Source organism: Biomphalaria glabrata, chromosome 16 (genome assembly GCF_947242115.1).
Source record: "Biomphalaria glabrata chromosome 16, xgBioGlab47.1, whole genome shotgun sequence".
NCBI classification, from domain to species: Eukaryota; Metazoa; Mollusca; class Gastropoda; family Planorbidae; genus Biomphalaria; species Biomphalaria glabrata.
Genome location: NC_074726.1, coordinates 27,923,669 through 27,943,317, shown reverse-complemented (window position 1 = coordinate 27,943,317; position 19,649 = coordinate 27,923,669). Strand labels below are relative to the sequence as shown.

General features: G+C 32.4%; 1 protein-coding gene across 1 annotated transcript in view; it reads right to left on the bottom strand.

Moving 5' to 3' along the window:
• Positions 1-19,627, bottom strand: part of LOC106064838 (ADAM 17-like protease) — a 43,121-nt gene extending 23,494 nt beyond the window's left edge. The window contains exons 1-13 of the mRNA XM_056014580.1: positions 19,380-19,627; positions 16,219-16,342; positions 14,913-15,043; positions 14,146-14,234; positions 12,197-12,294; positions 11,663-11,748; positions 11,051-11,172; positions 9,434-9,532; positions 7,572-7,667; positions 5,889-6,006; positions 4,142-4,246; positions 2,049-2,167; positions 840-912 (exon numbers count right to left, since the gene is read on the bottom strand). Of these exons, the coding sequence (XP_055870555.1) occupies positions 840-912; positions 2,049-2,167; positions 4,142-4,246; positions 5,889-6,006; positions 7,572-7,667; positions 9,434-9,532; positions 11,051-11,172; positions 11,663-11,748; positions 12,197-12,294; positions 14,146-14,234; positions 14,913-15,043; positions 16,219-16,342; positions 19,380-19,473 (1,354 nt within the window). The 5' untranslated portion in view covers positions 19,474-19,627. The remainder of the gene's footprint in view (positions 1-839; positions 913-2,048; positions 2,168-4,141; positions 4,247-5,888; positions 6,007-7,571; positions 7,668-9,433; positions 9,533-11,050; positions 11,173-11,662; positions 11,749-12,196; positions 12,295-14,145; positions 14,235-14,912; positions 15,044-16,218; positions 16,343-19,379) is intronic.
• Between the last annotated feature and the right edge of the window lie 22 nt (positions 19,628-19,649).

Sequence of the window (19,649 nt, the reverse complement as noted above, 5' to 3'; positions counted from 1 at the left end):
TGTACTCAATAATTATTTGATAAACAATGTAACATTAAACTTTTGCCATTACTAGCTACAAATTATTTGAACTGTCATATGGAGAAATACTTAATTGAAACATAAGGTGCATGCAACAAGCACTATGAAAGATATTTATTTTGATTTGATGTTCATACTCATCAAGAGTATTTTAATGACCAATACTCTAACTTAAAGTGTTCATATTTAGAGTATTACAATGCTCTAATTTAGAAATATTTTACAATGTTCATAACTAGAGTATATCAATGTTTTAATTCAGAGATATTTTACAATGTTCATATCTAGCCTATTTCAATGCTCTAATTTAGAAATATTTTACAATGTTCATATTTAGAGTATTTCAATGAAAATAAAATTTTCAATGTTCATATATCTAAAGTATTTCAATGAAAATAAAATTTTCAATGTTCATATATCTAAAGTATTTCAATGAAAATAAAATTTTCAATGTTCATATATCTAAAGTATTTCAACGAAAATAAAATTTTCAATGTTCATATATCTAAAGTATTTCAATGTTCATATATCTAATGTATTTCAATGAAAATAAAATTTTCAATGTTCATATATCTAAAGTATTTCAACGAAAATAAAATTTTCAATGTTCATATATCTAAAGTATTTCAACGAAAAATACTTTGCAATGCTCATATCTAAAGCATTTCAAGGTTTTAAGTTAGCACTTCTTGACAGTGTTCACATCTAGAGTATTTTGATGACCAAAGCGCAATTTGACAAAGAGTTTACATTTAGAAAATGTCAAAGGTTAGAGCTTAACACTTATATTTGAGTTTACTTGTAAATAGCACACTTACTAATGAGACAGTGACTTAAATATTTGTTCTGCAGTGTTGCCCCAATGGATTTTAAAGAGCATGGTGAGAACAGCTGAGAAATAAAAGGATGCAAACAATCAATGAAGTCATTAGCATAATATTACAAAACAAAACACAGAGCACAACAGAAAAAGCATTCTATAAAACTCTATGGCCATATCACAAGGTAATCAGGGCTAGCAAAAACCTTCCTCCAGGGAAGAATAACAGGAAAAAGAAGATGAGGCAGACAGAGAAAACCATGGGAAGACAATATAAAAGAATGGGCTGACCTGTCATTAAAGGCAAAAGACAGTAAGGAATGGAGAAAGATGGTCAACTGATCTTGCATAATGCCCCAATGTATACTAAGGGATAGGTCGGGTGAAGATGAAGTGATACAATTATACGGACGCCTTCATTTGTAGATCAGCTAGAGCTCATCTTGCACGATGATACAAACACCTAGAGCTGCCCCTCCCCCCCCCCCCCCCGGCCATATGTGCGCAGCTAATGGGTCCAAAGGAACAGGAGAGACAAAAACTCTCTAAAATCTGTAGCATCACCGTGAACGGAATCTATGCAAGTATATGTTGACCAAGTTGTAACTTTGGATTTAAGTGATGAATAAGGAGACAAAATCTTTGACTTCAGTAAGAACTAGTACTGTTTCCCTTGTGTTTATATTTTACTAAGATTATTTCACATGAGCAATGTCAGGAACCGTAGCCCATTCATCAGTCAGAAAAATTACTTGAGTGCTAAAAATAATTCTCTGTGAAAATTATTTTTTTGGTAAGCTTTTTTTGCTGACATATAGGGCAAAATTTTTAGATAAATATAAAGGTAGAATAAAAAATTCCGAAAAACCCAAAACTTTTAAAAAGATTTCCTTTCATTTATAAGTATATTTATTTTAATGAGTGTACACATTTAGAAGTTATAACATATAATAATAGTTTTTTTTTGTATATCGCAGCTTTCAAGTTATGAAACAGTTTTTTTTTCTGATCCTTTCTTCTTAGTGGACCAGTTGGGGGGGGGGGGGGGGGGGGGTTTCTGGGAGAAGGTTTTCATGCTGCCATTGATAGGCAGCCAAGTGTTTTTTTGCCACTCAGAAAATCTGCCACAAATATATCACACAGCTAACAGCCATTATATTTGTACACGGTATAGGTCAACACAAACTGATAAGGTTAAATACTTTACTTTATTGTTAGGCTGTGTTCCCACGCCAACTTTGTACCACATGATAAACTGCCCGCCTTCGTTCTCCGAGTGTGAACACTGTGACGTGTAGGGGTCGTGGTGGCTCCCAAAATTGTGACCTTGAATAGTGTGCAAAGGGAAGAAACACATGTGAAAAATTATGAACATTTTTTTTTACATCTTTGTTGTCCATCCTAACACAAAGAATCTTTTTTAAGAGCCAGTTCTCATATAATGTATCATCAGTTATTGATTAAGAAATATAAAAAATACACTGATTAGATATCTTGTCGTATGCATGTAGGTCAGCTATTACAGCGATTGGACCCCACAATGACTTGCTAACTGTAGTAAAAAAAACACAAACTAAAACTCTATGACTATATTACAATGTCTTTGGGGCTCACAAAGACCTTCCTTCAAGGAACAGTACCAGGAAAAATAAGGAGAAGTAGACAGAGAAAGCAATGGGAAGACAACATAAAAGAATGGACGTGCCTGCCATTGAAAGAGGTTCTATCTAAGGCAAAAGACAGAGAGGAATGGAGAAAGATGGTTGACAAATCTTATGTGGTGCCCCAACAGTCCAATAGACTAAGAGATAGGTGAAGGTGGTGATGTAGGTCTGACCTGCAATGTAATTGTCATTGGTCACCACAAACCTATATTTCAATGAGTTCTAGGTAACAAGATTTGATTGTGGGAATACATTAAATATGTCATTTTTAAAATCATGATCTGATCCTGTTTCTGATACGTAGTGTGAACGACTTAAACCCAGAACATGCATATAAAATTCTTCACTAATCTTTTTCAGCATATATAATACGAGAACAAAGACTTCCCAGTCACATTAAAGCTAGGTCAAGGACTCGGTGCTAAACCCATGAGCTTTGATTAATCAAATGAAAATATAAAGGTAGTCAGATGTTGGTGATCTCCTAACATGATTTTAGAGAGAAGAGACTCAATTCTAAATTACAAAAAAGATTTGATACAGCGTTGAGTGATCATAACGACCCAAACGATGTTAGAAGCTCGTAGGTAAAAGCTAATTAAGTCATTAATGTTAGCTTACATAATAATATTTGGTCGAATTAGTGATAGAATCTGTTAATATCATAATAGTATTGAAAGTCAAGTACAACTCACTTTAAAATTTTTTTTGAATCTTTAACAATCTATTTATAGCATAATTAGTCAGTTTATTTGTAATTAATGTTTTTAAGTCTATTTATGTATTTGCTAATTCAACTCTCAACCCTCCCCCTCAAAAAAATCACTAAAAATATGTATTTTAATGTATTTAATAGAAATATTCAAATCAAACAGCAAAATGTCTTTTTAAAAAAGTAAATAAATTAAATGATAAAATAAAAATGAAATTGTAAAATGAAATGTCGAAAACAAAATCTAAAAAAAACAAACAAAATTAATTCATTATACCGATTTCTGAAATATATAAAAAAAAGTTTTCTTTACTAAACCTAATTAGAAATCTAGCATTGATATTAAGAAAACAAATATCCTATGATATACATTAAGTAAATATGTAAATAAGAAAGACTCTCTTGTCTTTAACACATAGAGATTTTTTCAGTATTGACCAGTAGGCCTACATTGAATAGTAAAATGTTTTCCTTTCAGTCCTTGGGATCCATGGAGCAGATGATGTTAAGGTCATCTGTTTCATTGGACAGTAGAAGTAAGAAACAGACAAGAATACAATTAAAATGATATATATATATATATATATATATATATATATATATATATATATATATATATATATATATATATATATAGTTCGTTCATCGTGGTTCGAAGACGACAACTTTGTCATCCAGGGGGCTGAGGGCTTAAAATGATAAAACCCAGCAGTGGACAGATGGAAAAAAAAACAAAACTTTCCTCTTTCCTCTTGTAGCATGCCCAATACACTGTAGTCCAATTTCTTGAGGTATCTGGGAGAAGGTTTTTAGCCCCCCTGCCACTGCGCCTCCTACCCTAACCCTGACCAATAAGACAAATGTAATTGTTGTTTGGCTGAAAAAAAAACCCATCTTTTAGAAGGTATAGTAAACAGTAATTACCATGAGCAAACACTTGACCCATCTGATAAGTAGTCAGAGGTCCTGCTTCATTATCTATAGTTGAGATCAGGGATGTACTTTTCAAAGGTTTTCCTGGCTTGGTAGCTAGAAAAGTTGTACCATTTTTTAGATATTATTATTGACTTAAATGCCTTTATACAATGTGTGACCTTTCAAAATTGAAAGATGTATAGAGCAATCTTTAATATACCAGAGTTACAAGACCAGAGCAAAAATAAAACTGTCCTCGGTTGTAAACAAGGATGAATAGTGTGAGTGATAAAACTAGGATTACAAAAGCAAAATTTTAAAGTAAACTTGAGAAGAAAATAGAATAAATAAAGTAATGATAATGCAGGTATTCCGTGTAAGGTGACCTGAAATAAAACAAACAACTATAACACAAAAATTAGACATTAATATAATTGAGGACAAGAAAATTTTTTTTTTTTATTAAGTAGGTCAATGTCAGTGGCAGGTATGGTGAGAGTGAATGTGTTAATTTGTTGATATTTTGGTATGATAGTTATATCCGTTTGTTTATGCACTCCCAGATCCAGGTTATGAATGTGAATAATCTTGGACATGTTATGAAATGAATGGTTTAGTCTTCATGGAATGCGCGAGAGAGTGTGTTAGTGATTGAGGTCTTGTTCCCCGTCCAGGAAGGTTGGGCGGTTGCTTCCTGTACTGATGATATTACTTAAAAACTTCTGCAGGACAGTAGGAGATGATAGTAGGCGAGGTTTGAGCTCTAACCTACAGTTCCAAGCATATACTACATGAATAGGCAGCCATGATATTGACATTCGAAGATTTGTTTTGAGATGTTTATTTTGTATTTATCTTATTAAAAATAATAAGATATTTTTTTTAGCCTTTGATACTATCAATGAAAACAAGGGCTCAAAAAAAAAGCTAGTAAGTGTGTAATCTTCCTGCAATAACTGTATTTAAGTCTTTCCATATTTATTTTCCAGGTTCCATTTTGCTCATTTGTTTTCACTACCCTGTTATGATTAAACTTTAATAACTTTTTGTGTTTGTGATCAGAATATGTTATATTTGGTATAGAATTAAAGGAGATAAAAACAAACTGAAGTTTATAAAACCAAAAAGAAATTTTATTTGGGATAATTGCACTCAAAAATACAAACTTACTGACTGTGTACAAGTCTCTTTAGATCTAGACAATATTTTTTTTTACACAATTTGAATTAAAAGGATTTTTATGGTTCATGTTTAATATTTAAACAAAATTTAATGTATAACATGTATAAAATATATACATTAATTTCTTGAGCTCACTATCCCATGTAACTACAATGCAGAAAATTAATATAGAAAAATAGAGGCTTTTTTTTTTAGCCCCTATACTCTTTAAAAACATTGTTTTTGGTAAAAATGCATTAAAAAATGAAAAAGAAATTTTTTTTTTTTAAAAGGGAAACTATTCTAGATTAGATTATAAGCAATTAAAAACATTTATTGAAGAAAGAAAACAAAACAAAAGACGTTTCGGCTGGAAGAATGGGGTCAAATCAACAATGGTATCAACAATTAGGAGAGAAAGAGTTAAATATTAACTCAACTATCTACAGGTAGACCTCAATAGTCAATTTCAAATAGTCCCCCAAATAAAAAGAAACCAACGTAAAAAGTTAAAAGTAATTTATAAATTTAAAACTAAGTGTGTTTAATATAAAAATTAAATTAAATTTATCATGTCAACTATTCCAAGACTTACTCATGCATATACTTTGTCTATTGGCCAATCCCAGTATTCTCAGTGGGAAAGGGTAGCTGGTGACAAGGTGAGTCAAACAGAAATGTGATTTGCGGAAACTCATAAAGTATTCGAAGGACTGTAACATAATGGTAACATGAATATTTAGTTGAGTTTATTATATTGAAAAGTTATTTTTAAAATGATGTTAAATTGAGGATATAGGTTTTCACTAATCACATCAAAGAGTCATAGTAGTGAATGGGCTTTTTATAAAGCGTTATTTCATTTATCTTGAAAATTCAAAACCAAAATGAAAATCCTGTTTTACCAATGTCTTCTTCTTTCTTGAAATAGCTGCACCAGTTACTTATGGCCCTCAAAAAGTGTTTTTTTTTTCTTCAAATTATATTTATTTTTAGTTAACAAAAAGACACTAGAGGAGACAAATATATTTTGTATCTTATGCTAATAGTATGACCTGATAGAATAAGCTGCAGCAGTAATAGATATTTTCTACACAATAAGAAAGACTCAACTATAAATATATTTTATTATCTTGACATTCCATTGCACCTAGCATAAGCCATCTCCTTCAGCACTCTGCTCTTTCTAATAATAATAATAATAATAATAATAATTATTTATAGATTTAACATAGCGCTACTTTCATGCTTATAGCATGCTCAGAGCACTAAGGCCCAAGCACAATTGTGGACCAAAGGGGGGTATCTGGGAGAATGTTTTCCATGCTGTCTTTAGGCGCTCAGTAAACACAACTCTGCCCAAGTCGGGTGTCGAACCTCTAGCCCCTTTCATAGGTGGCCAAGCCAAGTTTAAGTGTACCTAGCCTCTCAACCACGCCTCCCACAGACATACCTTACACACTTTATTAGCTGTTCACTCAACCAAGTGCAACAGTAAGGGTCAACTAGTTTGTCCATACAAAGACATACACGATACACTACTAGCCAACAAACACACTATCACAGCAGCTACCTATTGATAACCATGTTATAGTTTAGTGTGATCGAACTTAATATTGTGTATTGATTTAATTTAGATGAGGCTATCAACTTAAACTCAAATTCTATGACCACATCTTAAGTTCCTCAGGGCTTGCAAAGACCTTCCTTCAGGGAACAGTACCTGAAAGAAAAAATGAGGAAGACAGAGAAGGAGATGGGAAGACAACATCAAAGAATGGACAGGCCTGTCATTGAATGAAATTCTATCCAAGGCAAAGGACAGAAAGGAATGGAGAAAGACGGTCGACAGTTCTTCTTAGGTGTCCCAACGGTCCAACAGACTAAGGGATAGGTAAAGGTGATCAACTTAAAACCTAAATTAACTGTATGCTTACACTACCTCTTTCCTCTACTTAAAATAAATTTAATAGGTTACACTAATAGGATGAAAGTATATAAAGTAACCAAACAGTTGTAATATTACATTATTTATTATATTTTTTCGAGTAACCAATGTATGAAACAAACAACTGAACCATAAAGTTTGCTTAAATAAAAGCATCTTATATCTAAATCTGTTGAAGAATTCCATTTGAATATTTCAAACATAAAAAGTGAATAATGCATTTGACCTCGCTGTTGTAAGAGATGACATTATTCTGTTTTTCCAAGCGCCTGTAAAGTTTGTTACAACAAGAAAGCTCCAATATGCTCTATATAAAAACAAATATCTTACATCTAGCTTTGTATAAGAATTCCACTGGATGCCTTGAGCATTGAAATGTTTCATTGTCACGTCTCCTGAATATGTGGGAGTGGTGTACAATATCAACTGAAAGAAATCGTCCAAAGATTTAGATTAATTTTAGACATCACATCACAAGTCTCATTGGAACAAACAGATAAACCCTATCAGACCTAACTCCAAAGTACCATGCCCCCTTTTCTTTGATACCTTTCTAGCTCTAGATTAATTGAGCTCTCACTGTCTCTTTTGATTAAAAACATTCTTCTTGCTAAAGCAATGAAAATATCAATCAACTTAAGGCTTATTACAAGACTAGACCTACTGTTCACATGCCTGGTTAATGTTTATTGCAAATTTTCAGAAATTTATCCTTGTAAAATCACACCAATTCAATATCAACACATGAAGGCAGACATTTGCAATGGCATAAAACATGCGGATTAATTACAATTGGTTGGTAATTTTTTTGACTTTTTTTCATGTAATAGGCAAGTACCGAAAATTAGGTACAGCCGCAATGTGCCAATTTGAAAATTACAAAAAATCAGTAAAGCAGTAAGATGGAGCTAAGCTATAAATTGAATTATGAGAAAAATGTATTGTTAAAATTATAGATTACAATTTTTAGTAAAATAATGTTATTGACCACCTTCAGTTATAAAACAAATATGATGCATCTCTTAAAGCACTTCTTTTTGTGGCTATAAAGCCTTTTTCTGGAGGGACATTCTCATCTACATAAACAGGTAACAGTGGCAATACAAGACACAAGATGTAATACAAGAAACAATACAATCACAATATAAGATGCAATACAATACAAGATGTAATACAAGACACAATACAAGACCCAATACAAGATATAGTATGACACAATACAAGATGTTATACAAGACACAATACAAGATATAGTACGACAAAATACAAGATGTTATACAAGACACAATACAAGATATAGTACGACACAATACAAGATGTTATACAAGACACAATACAAGACCCAATACAAGATATAGTATGACACAATACAAGATGTTATACAAGACACAATACAAGACCCAATACAAGATATAGTATGACACAATACAAGATGTTATACAAGACACAATACAAGACCCAATAAAGATATAGTATAACACAATACAAGATGTTATACAAGACACAATACAAGACCCAATACAAGATATAGTATGACACAATACAAGATGTTATACAAGACACAATACAAGACCCAATAAAGATATAGTATAACACAATACAAGATGTTATACAAGACACAATACAAGACCCAATACAAGATATAGTATGACACAATACAAGATGTTATACAAGACACAATACAAGACCCAATACAAGATATAGTATGACACAATACAAGATGTTATACAAGACACAATACAAGACCCAATACAAGATATAGTATGACACAATACAAGATGTTATACAAGACACAATACAAGACCCAATACAAGATATAGTATAACACAATACAAGATGTTATACAAGACCCAATACAAGATATAGTATGACACAATACAAGATGTTATACAAGACACAATACAAGACCCAATACAAGATATAGTATGACACAATACAAGATGTTATACAAGACACAATACAAGACCCAATACAAGATATAGTATGACACAATACAAGATGTTATACAAGACACAATACAAGACCCAATACAAGATATAGTATAACACAATACAAGATGTTATACAAGACCCAATACAAGATATAGTATGACACAATACAAGATGTTATACAAGACACAATACAAGACCCAATACAAGATATAGTACAAGACACAATACAAATATACAGCGTGAAACAATACAAAGACTCACCATTCCTATCTGAAGACCAATATTTTCATAGATCTTAAACTGATGATCTTCAAATGGGGACCTTCGGAATATCTTATCAGCATTGTGAACCAGGCTGATCTGAAAGATAGGCAACTGATGGATGAACTCAAAGAAAAGGCTAAATGGAAGGTATGAGGTCAACAGATGAGTTAAATGGGCTTCTACTCAATCAAAGATCTCAACAGAAGATTTTGTTTATTTCCCAGCACAATATGTCATCCAACAGATTTATTTATCACCATGTCATGGATGACATAAAGCTGATATAATTTCTCAGCGTAAGATGTCATCTGATTAATTTCTCAGCATAAGATGTCATCTGATTTATTTCTAAGAATAACATGTCATCTGATTAATTCCTCAGCATAAGATGTCATCTGATTAATTTATCATCAGCATGACATGTCATCTGACAAATGTGTGTCTCACCACAACATACCATCTGATTAATTTATTATCAGCATGACATGTCATCTGACAAATGTGTGTCTCAGCATAGGATGTCATCTAACAAATGTGCATCTCAGCATAACATGTGATCTAACAAACAGAGAAGCATTTGAATGGTACCACTTCACTCTAACGGAGCACGTAATCCTAGTAGTTCTCACAGTAAGTTTCAATGCTCTGACTATGAACTCTAGTCTATTCTGCACCTAAAGGTGGTTAACTAGAACAAGGAATATCAAAAAGCTCAAATCTTGGATTTTTACTTTGGGATTGTAATACTGATGGTCTTATGTTGTTACCTTAACTTGTCACACAGCAGCTCAATGAAGAAACTTATAGGTAAGCAACTATCAACAACTTACTTTATAAAGTGAACTACAAGCCTTTAAATAATTCCTATCTATAAGCTAATGTTACTAAATCGTAACTTATTCTTCAAATATAATAAAAACAACCAGATGGTCTAACAACCATGCTACCAACAACTCTAGTTCAGGCAGTTAATCTAAACTTCTTTTTTTTTTCTAGACTTCTGTTTTATCTTACTTGTTTTTTCTAAAGTTCTGTTTTATCTTACCTTTTGGTTTATCTAAACTTCTGTTTTAGCTAAACTTCTGTTTTATCTTAACTTCTGTTTTATCTTAACATCTGTTTTATCTTAACTTCTGTTTTATCTAAACTTCTGTTTTATCTTAACTTCTGTTTTATCTTAACATCTGTTTTATCTTAACATCTGTTTTATCTTAACTTCTATTTTATCTTAACATCTGTTTTATCTTAACATCTGTTTTATCTTAACTTCTGTTTTATCTTAACATCTGTTTTATCTTAACTTCTGTTTTAGCTAAACTTCTGCTTTATCTTAACTTCTGTTTTATATAAACTTTCTGTTTTATCTAAACAAAGTCAAAACTGCCATTATTAGATATTTTATATTTTGGGGTTTTTGGCACATCAGCACAATTTAGGTCCTGTCATGACCATAAACCCTCAAGGGTTACTTCCCCTTTAAAGCCCAAGATCTAACTGTTATACAGCTAAGCAAATCATCACAGTGTCACATCTACATTTTCTGTTTCCAAGAAACCTTATCAGAAAATTATACAAATCTATATCTTTTTGTGAACCGTTTGTATTGATCTTTACCATCAAAGCTGTGCAGATGTGGTAGTTGCTGTGGCAACGTTTAGTGAAGAAATCAAAGTCTCCGACCATGTATATAGCACAAGTGTCCCCCATGGATCGCTTGAAACGAGTCCTGTTAGTAACTGCAAAGACATTATCAAAACATTTCTCGGACTTACACGTGCAGTGTAAAAATTATTTTTATTGAATTAACATTTGAAAAGTTCATAGAAAAAGAGGCTAACAGAGTAAAAAAAGTTGTAGTTGACTGACATGATGCAATAAGCTTGGACAGATTGAAGATAAATAATTCAATCAATACAATACAGCAGATAAGAATTTGTATAGCTTTTACATAGCGCTACTTTCATGCTTATAGCATGCTCAGAGTGCTATGGTCTATTGTCATTTGTGGACTAGTGGGGGGAGGGGGTATCTGGGAGAAGGTTGTCCATGCTGCCTTTAGGATATCAGTAAACACAACTCTGCTTGAGTTGGGTGTCGAAACTCGAGCTCCCTTCATAGGAAGCCAAGCCAAGTTCAACTTGTACTTAGCCTCTCAACCAGACTTCCCACACACACAAAAAAAATGAACAAAATGGAAAGAGAACTCTCTAATTTAACTTGAATCACCTTTAAACTTCATCTGGTCTAATAGATATTTTCCCTTGAAATGTGTATATGTTTCATCACTTTCTGTTTCAGCATCTATTACACCACTAGAAAATAAAATTTAAAATATCATTTGTTAAAATCATCTGTATTTCATCTCAAAGCCACAAGGGAAAATACAGAAATAATATTTAATGTCCTCAAAAAAAAAAGGTCACAAAAAATATTCATAATTGTCACAAAATAACAGGAACTACTGTCACAATCATAATTGTTATCATCACAAAATTTGATAAAGTCACAGTAAAATTTTCTACTGTCAAGAGATAAAAATTATCAGCAACCAAACAATAAATTCTAAAAGTAAAAAAAACAAAAGAGTTTACATCTTTCAACCAATTTCTATTTTATTACTACTGTAACAAAATACAAATGATCTGAAGCATAAAGAGACAATGTTCAAGTCCAAAAACTCAGAATTAGCACAATTTTTTAACAATTTCTATTATTTTATTAATCACATCAATTATTTTTACATGTTAATTGCCAACTCACCATTTTCCAAAATTTTGTGCATTGAAGTCTGAATTTCTGTAAGCAACATGAGTGTCATTGTTGGGGTTATGTGAAGCATTCAGAATGTTCTTGGCTGGCTATTTAACAGATAAATAGAATATAATGCTTAATCTTAAAAATGGATCAATTCACAACTATTATTCAACAGTTCTAAACAAACAAAAACATTAATTTGGAATTTATATTCTTGGAAAAAATGACCTCTACTTTACTTTTCCTGTAATAATGAAAAATAAAATGAAAAAAATGTCTGCATGTGAAGTCTTCTAGGAATATTTCCCTTACAAAAAAAAAAAAACCAAACTTGAACCAATGTCTCATTTTTTGTCTCTCAGTAATCTCTCCTGTTTGAGGTTGTTGTTACATCATCGTTTCAGTCAGAAGAAGGAACTTTGGCATTATTTATCTTACATTTTATTTTGGTGCCAATGCAAAGCCCACAGGTAGTTGAAAGAATTTTCATAGTTGTAATGTATTAGAGACAGGGTTACTGCAGTGATCAGACCCCATGATGACCTGCTAACTATAGTAAAAATATGCACACTTAAAATCTAGGCCTTATTACAAGATCTTTGGAGCTCGCAAAGACCTTCCTTCAGGGAACAGTACCTGGAAAAAGAAGAAGAGGCAGACAGAGAAAGCGATGGGAGGACAACATAAAAGAATGGACAGGCCTGCCATTGAAAGAGGTTCTAAACAAAGCAAAAGAAAGGGAGGAATGGAGAAATACTGTCAACAAGTCTTGCTTGGTGCCCCAACGGTCCAAAAGAATAAGGCATAGGTAAAGGTAGGTAAAAGGTAATATGAATATATGTAAAATTTATGCTCCCCAAAGGCAGACCACAAATAAGATGCTTGATGATGTAGAGGCAGATCTACAACTGCTAAAAGTTCGGGCATAGAGACTAAAAACAAAGGTTAGATCTGAACGGAAGTATGTGTTGAAGCAGGCCAGGGCCATCCATGGGCCGTAGTGCCACTGGGATGGATGCAATATGAAAAATAATTTAGTATATATGATTGTTGAAGAGAACCATCTGATTAAACTATATCATATGATGCAGGAAAGGATATTTTTTTTAGAGATAAAGTTCTAATATTTTAAAGAAACAAACCAAATAGAAAGTTACTTTTTAAAAATTTTCTTTATCATGGTATTTATTCACACACTAGAGTACCACCATTATTAACTCTCTCCTAATTACTATAGTTGATTTGATCCCATTAAAGTAAATTAATTTTTGCTTTTATAAACTTTGTGTTATATAAAAAGAGCATGCATTCTCCTAAAATCCTATATCAAAAGTAACATTTTCTGATTACAAACAAAAATAACACATGTACCAGAAGCTCAAAATTGGACCAGTGAAATCTGCCCATGTGGAGTATCACCAGAAAATGCTGACCACGTCCTCCAAAACTGCTCTCTTTACCAAGAGGCCATATAAGACATTGGCCCCCAAATCACCCCAATAGAAAGAAAACTATATGGAGAGCTCCCTGATTTGGAAACCACTGCGCAGTTCATCTCATGTATTGGTCTAGTCATATGAACACTCCAACATAGCAATGACTGAATGAGAACAATGAAGAAGAAGAAGAAAACAAACAAAAATGTTATTGAAGTTAAATGCTACCAAGGAAGAATATTCAAATGTGAAAAATGAACAATTTTGTCAGAACGTGGAAAATAATTATGGAGATAAAGAGTTAATAGAACTACAATTGGAGACACTCCAGGACAGATGACTAAAAATTCTTAATTCTTAAAATTCTTTCAAGTGCTCCTTCTTCCCTGGTGTCATGGAACAAAGTCTCTAATTATTATGCATGACTAGATGAACCTAAGGATGTGTTGTATAAGACATAATTATTTTTGTTTTTTGAAAGAACAACTATTTTTTATAAGATAAGTTACTAGAAGATACCTCAATTATATATGTCTCATTCTCTTCATGAATTTGTATGGACCACAACAGATCTTCTCTGTGTGCACTGACCTCTACATGGGGTTTATCTAAGAAACAACAAAACTAGAAATAATTTTGTAGCTCAACAAGTGAGTTAAACAATAAGTTTATATAAGAAGGCAAAGAGTGATAATGAACCATAACTGTTCAGGTTAAAAAGATAATCTGACAAAATTAGATAAAAACTGTGACTTTCAATCTTTGTAAAGTACATTCTTTAAAAAAAAAAAGTTAAGTTCTCCTTTCAGACCTTGTGGTCTATAGGGCATCTGTTTCTGTGGCCTACGGTTAACGAGTGTGTCATGTGGCCAGCACAAGGAACAACTGCCTTTACTTTACCCCAACTAATATCAGGTACCCATTAAAGTCATTAGAGCCTAAATATCCAGAAATTAAAAATCCCAGGATTCAAACCCAGGACCCCCAGTTTGGAAGCCGAGTGCTTTACAGCTCAGCCATCGCACCTCCTTAAAGTACATCCTTTACCCCCAAATCATTTATTCAGCGAATTTTCATAGACTTCAATTATGACAATTTGAGTCAATCAAAGTTAAAGTTTAAACAAATTTAAAAAATGTTATAGGTTTCAGAATAATTGTTTATTATTTCCAAATATTGTATCTTTTGATCAATGCAAATATTTTAAATTATTCTTCTATTACTACACTCTAATGACTTTATCTAACAGTCTCTTGTATCAAGGTCCATGAAATGGATAGTTTTACCAAACACGTTTCCAGTAAACACCTGGTCTTTATCCACTACATATGATGTTGTAGTTTCATTGTCAACCAGGTAGGCAGTGAATCCATCCCCTAAAACATCAGATGCAGCTTGAAGAAGCAAATGAAAACTTCTGCAACAGAAGATTAATAACACAGTGGAGAAACAGCCTTTGCAATAAACATGGGGATAGTCTGATTGTGGCCTGAAGCTTCCAGTACTGAAAGGTTAATCCGCCTATTGGAGGGAATTGAATTAAAATCTTTAGAAATCTTTTATTTTAAATTTGGATTTGATTCAAATTTTGCTTTTTAAACTATGAAAAATATGAAAACTTAGAGATATATATTCCCCATGGATCTTGACAAATGCAAAACTATGCATAAAATATGATAAAAACAAATGTAATATGCTATACAATGCACCATCAACATTAGAAGAAAAATAATAACGGATAAGTATGACTTGCTTATTGGATTATTCTCTAATAGTAATTGCTCAATATAAAAAAAAACAACTTAAAAAACTTCCCAAATTAGCAAATACACCAAAATCTAACTATATAAAAATTGGGATAAAGAGATTAAAAATCATATCAGAGAGAACGCGACAGAGAGGAGTAAATGTTAATAACTTTTATCCTCTAACAACTCTTGGGTACAAGAATGGATGCCTGGTCATTCAGTCATTTCATTGGTCCCAGGTTTATACCTTGCCCGCTACCATCCCCAGCTGGTTTGGGCTAGGATGTAGATTATCTTCAACTCTAAAGTATCATCCGAAACATGTAAAACATTGTACAAGAACGCTTTCACAAAAAAACAACATTAGGAAGCTTTCACAATAAAAACATTAAGTGTTGATAATTATGCTGTTTGTTTAAATATATACTGGAGAGCCTCAATAGAGTTAATTTGTTAACTTAAGAATAGAGCTGTCATGAGATACTCATAATGTTAATTTTGATAGTAATTTTTAATAACATATAATACAGTGTCAAGTATTTCTATTTGAGAATTATGTTGTTTATATTATTATATTATTATATTATTAATTAAATTTTGTCTCTCAAAATAATCTGCTAGTTCTTCTGAAGTAACACATTGCTGACTTAAGTGGATTACAGTTTAACACCTTCAAACTCAACACAATATGATTCAGTTCATATTTTAAATGTTGTTTTTTTCCCAGACAAGCCTTCTTTCAAGTTTACAGGTATTTGGGCAGGTTTATTTGTTAAAGTTTCGACATCTATTATTAAGACCACACAAAAACATGACTACATAAAAAAGAGGCAAAGAAGCCTACCTATTGAAAACTTGAAATGTTATTTCTCTGACTGACTTCTTAGCATCCTTGTATCTTTTCATTTTGGTTGATACACCAATGTAAGTGAAAGTCTCAAAATAGTTCAGATTCCCAACACAATAAACTGTAATTTTTGTGGTAAATGAAATCTGAATATTGTGAATAGTTTGCACAGCTTTTACTGTTCCTCTGTACACTTAATATAAAAAGACTCTAATGTTTACTGTAAATATTTGCTTCTGAAGTAAAGTTTACCCATTCTGTTACAATAATGTCATTTCTACTGATAGGAAATATTGTGTGTGTGTGTGTGTGTTCTATGGTCAAAAGACTAGTCTGGAGTGTTTGTTGAAATTTCAAGCATTCATCAAAGGGGATAGGGAAATGCCATACAGGTGTGATGTGTAATTTTTTTTATCTTACTTCAGAAAAGAAGATAATTACTTTCTTCAAAGAAGATTATTACTCTGACAGACTATATTACCCAGCAACCCAACATAATCAACACTTTATATGGCAGTTTGGAACATCTGAGAAGAACAGCCAACTGCTTTTCCAAGGCACAGATCAGCAGCAAAAATCTGCTTATTTATTTTACCCTATGAAATACAGACGTTACTTCAAATAAGAAGATTACATCCTACGCATGTTCCTAGGTCAATCTAGTCATACATGTTAATCAGTGCCTTAACGGCAATGCCAAGTCATTGCTTTTCCTGGCCGACTCAGGTGCAGTTAAAATGAATGGTTAAATGAAGAATTAGAGGGAAAAAGTTTGTGCCAGTTATTTGAAACAAAAGTAAAGTCAACTGATCTTTGTGCTGTTAGGGACATTTTTTTTGTTGTTGATTTAAAACAATTGATTTTCATCATCAAATACCTACTTTGAACAGGATGAGCTGTTTAGTTTAACAGTAAACTAAGTAGGGTAGCGTAAAAGAGTGGCACCACAGCACTATAAAGATCAAATCAAGGCACCAATTTGCCATTAGTGGCATAGGGGAAAGCAGGTGGCAAAAGATGACCCCTGAAAGAGTACTCAAAAGAGTTAAAGATTTGACAACAATGAAACCCTTTGTATATTACTTAACATCACATAAGAGAAGATATTAGAAACACTGAAAGCAAATCATGATTTCAAAGATGAAAGCCCATGTAAATTAGATTCCAAATACCAGTACACGAAAATAATGCACTGCAGCCAAAAATCAAGTAAAGAATATCTGCAGGTAAAAATCAAGTAAAGAATATCTGCAGGTAAAAATCAAGTAAAGAATATCTGCAGCCAAAAATCAAGTAAAGAATATCTGCAGGTAAAAATCAAGTAAAGAATATCTGCAGGTAAAAATCAAGTAAAGAATATCTGCAGGTAAAAATCAAGTAAAGAATATCTGCAGCCAAAAATCAAGTAAAGAATATCTGCAGGTAAAAATCAAGTAAAGAATATCTGCAGGTAAAAATCAAGTAAAGAATATCTGCAGGTAAAAATCAAGTAAAGAATATCTGCAGGTAAAAAAAAAATAGTTAAACAGACAGACATACTTTAGCAGTCAAAACATGTTGAAAAGTTAAGATTATCAGTTGAAGTAAGAGCAGTGACTTAACCTGGATGCTAATGAAAACTACAGGAAAACAAAGTCTAAAGAGATGTTAAATTTGCAGACAATTAGAAAGGAAGACTGCTATGGTTAGATCTTCTTGAAAGAATTTTAAAGAAAAGATTTCAATGAAAAAAAAAAGGATGGCTGTGTGTTATGTGCTATGCGCTCTGGACTGTTGTTTGGTGATCCCAGGTTTGATTTCTTCCTAATCTCATTCTGTGGGAGGTTTGGGCTAGGATGTAATAATGTTTAAATCTGAAGGAACATACAAAACATGTAAATTAAACAATCAAAGCTTTAAAAGATTTATGTAAATAATGTCTGCCTGACACTTCGGTATGCAATTAGGACTGTTGGTAAAGTTCCCCTTTCAGAACTAGGGATCTATAGGTCAGATGATGTAAAGGTTTTATCTGTTTCTGTGGCCCACAGTTTATGAGGGTGTCATGAAGCCAGCTCAATGGCCAACCACCTTTACTTTTCCCCAACTAATGTCAGGTACCCAATAGAGCTTGGTGGACTCAGAGGCTCCCTAAAAATCCAGAATCCGAGGATTCAAACCCAGAACCCCAAAACCAAGCATTTTACAACTGAGCCTCTTAAACAAAATAAAGTAAAAGTAAAGTTCCCCTTTCCTTTTTGTGGTCTAAAGGTCAAAATAAAATAATTACCAATAATTAATTAACTATTTGGTTAATTTTTTTATTCATTCATATTTTGTTAGGTACAATAAATACATGTGTAATGTTTCAACATGATCTGAGATTGGGTTAGGAAGAAATAATGGATAGTGTACAAAAAATTTACCAGACAGACAGAGTGAATTGATATAAGCTTTGTATTAAGGTAGAGTTAAAGCCTAATTAATGATTAAACCAGTCACTTGGTAAAATAAAGCTAAATTTTGGGATACTGAGTATGCATCTTTAAGATGACTTAACACATTACAACATGTACTGACTATCTTACACTCCCCCATCCGGAAGATTCAACTTCAACTTGACCTAAGAATAATTTAATATGAATTTAGTTAGACTAGTCACTAGCTAGCTCGACGTCTAGTATAAAGATCAAAATATTCAGAATGTACACCTAATTAGCTTTTAGAGAATGACATGGGATCACTATAATGGTTTTCAGACAGACTGTTCAAGAATGAGTCACTCTTGACAAAGGGTTCACTGAAACTGGCTCACTAAAATTGATTCATGCAACAAATGGTTGAAATTTTGGTCCCAAACAGTCAGTTCACTGAATAGTAATATATAATTAAAATCATGCTCTTGTTAATTTTATTGAATTGAAAATACCTACTGGGGACAAGTGTAGCATTTATACATATGTGAACCAAATGTCAGGCATCATTTTTGATTAGCTATGATGTGTGAGTGAACCATTTGTCAGGTGAATCAATTGTCATGGCTGAATTGTCAGTTGAATTTATCCACCAAGTGACTGGCTCTATTATTGTCTGATACTATAAACTATAGATCTACTAGATCTATGTGTTTACCAAGAGATATGATATAAGTGATACTGAAGAGTAGAGCAAATGTTTACCAAGAGATATGAAATAAGTGATGATACTGAAGAGTAGTGCAAAGTAGACAATCATATTCAGATTCATGATTGTATTCATGAAATATTCAGTCATAGATATAAATCACTAAATGGCCTTGCTGCAGATTGCAACCACTTGACGTGCACAAACGTGACTGTCACTGTACTTCAACAAAGCCTAATACTAATACTCACTAAGTTGACTAAGGCTAAGGCTTTTAAAATTTATTTGTAAAATTTAATTATTTTAAATTATAAATGGCTAATACT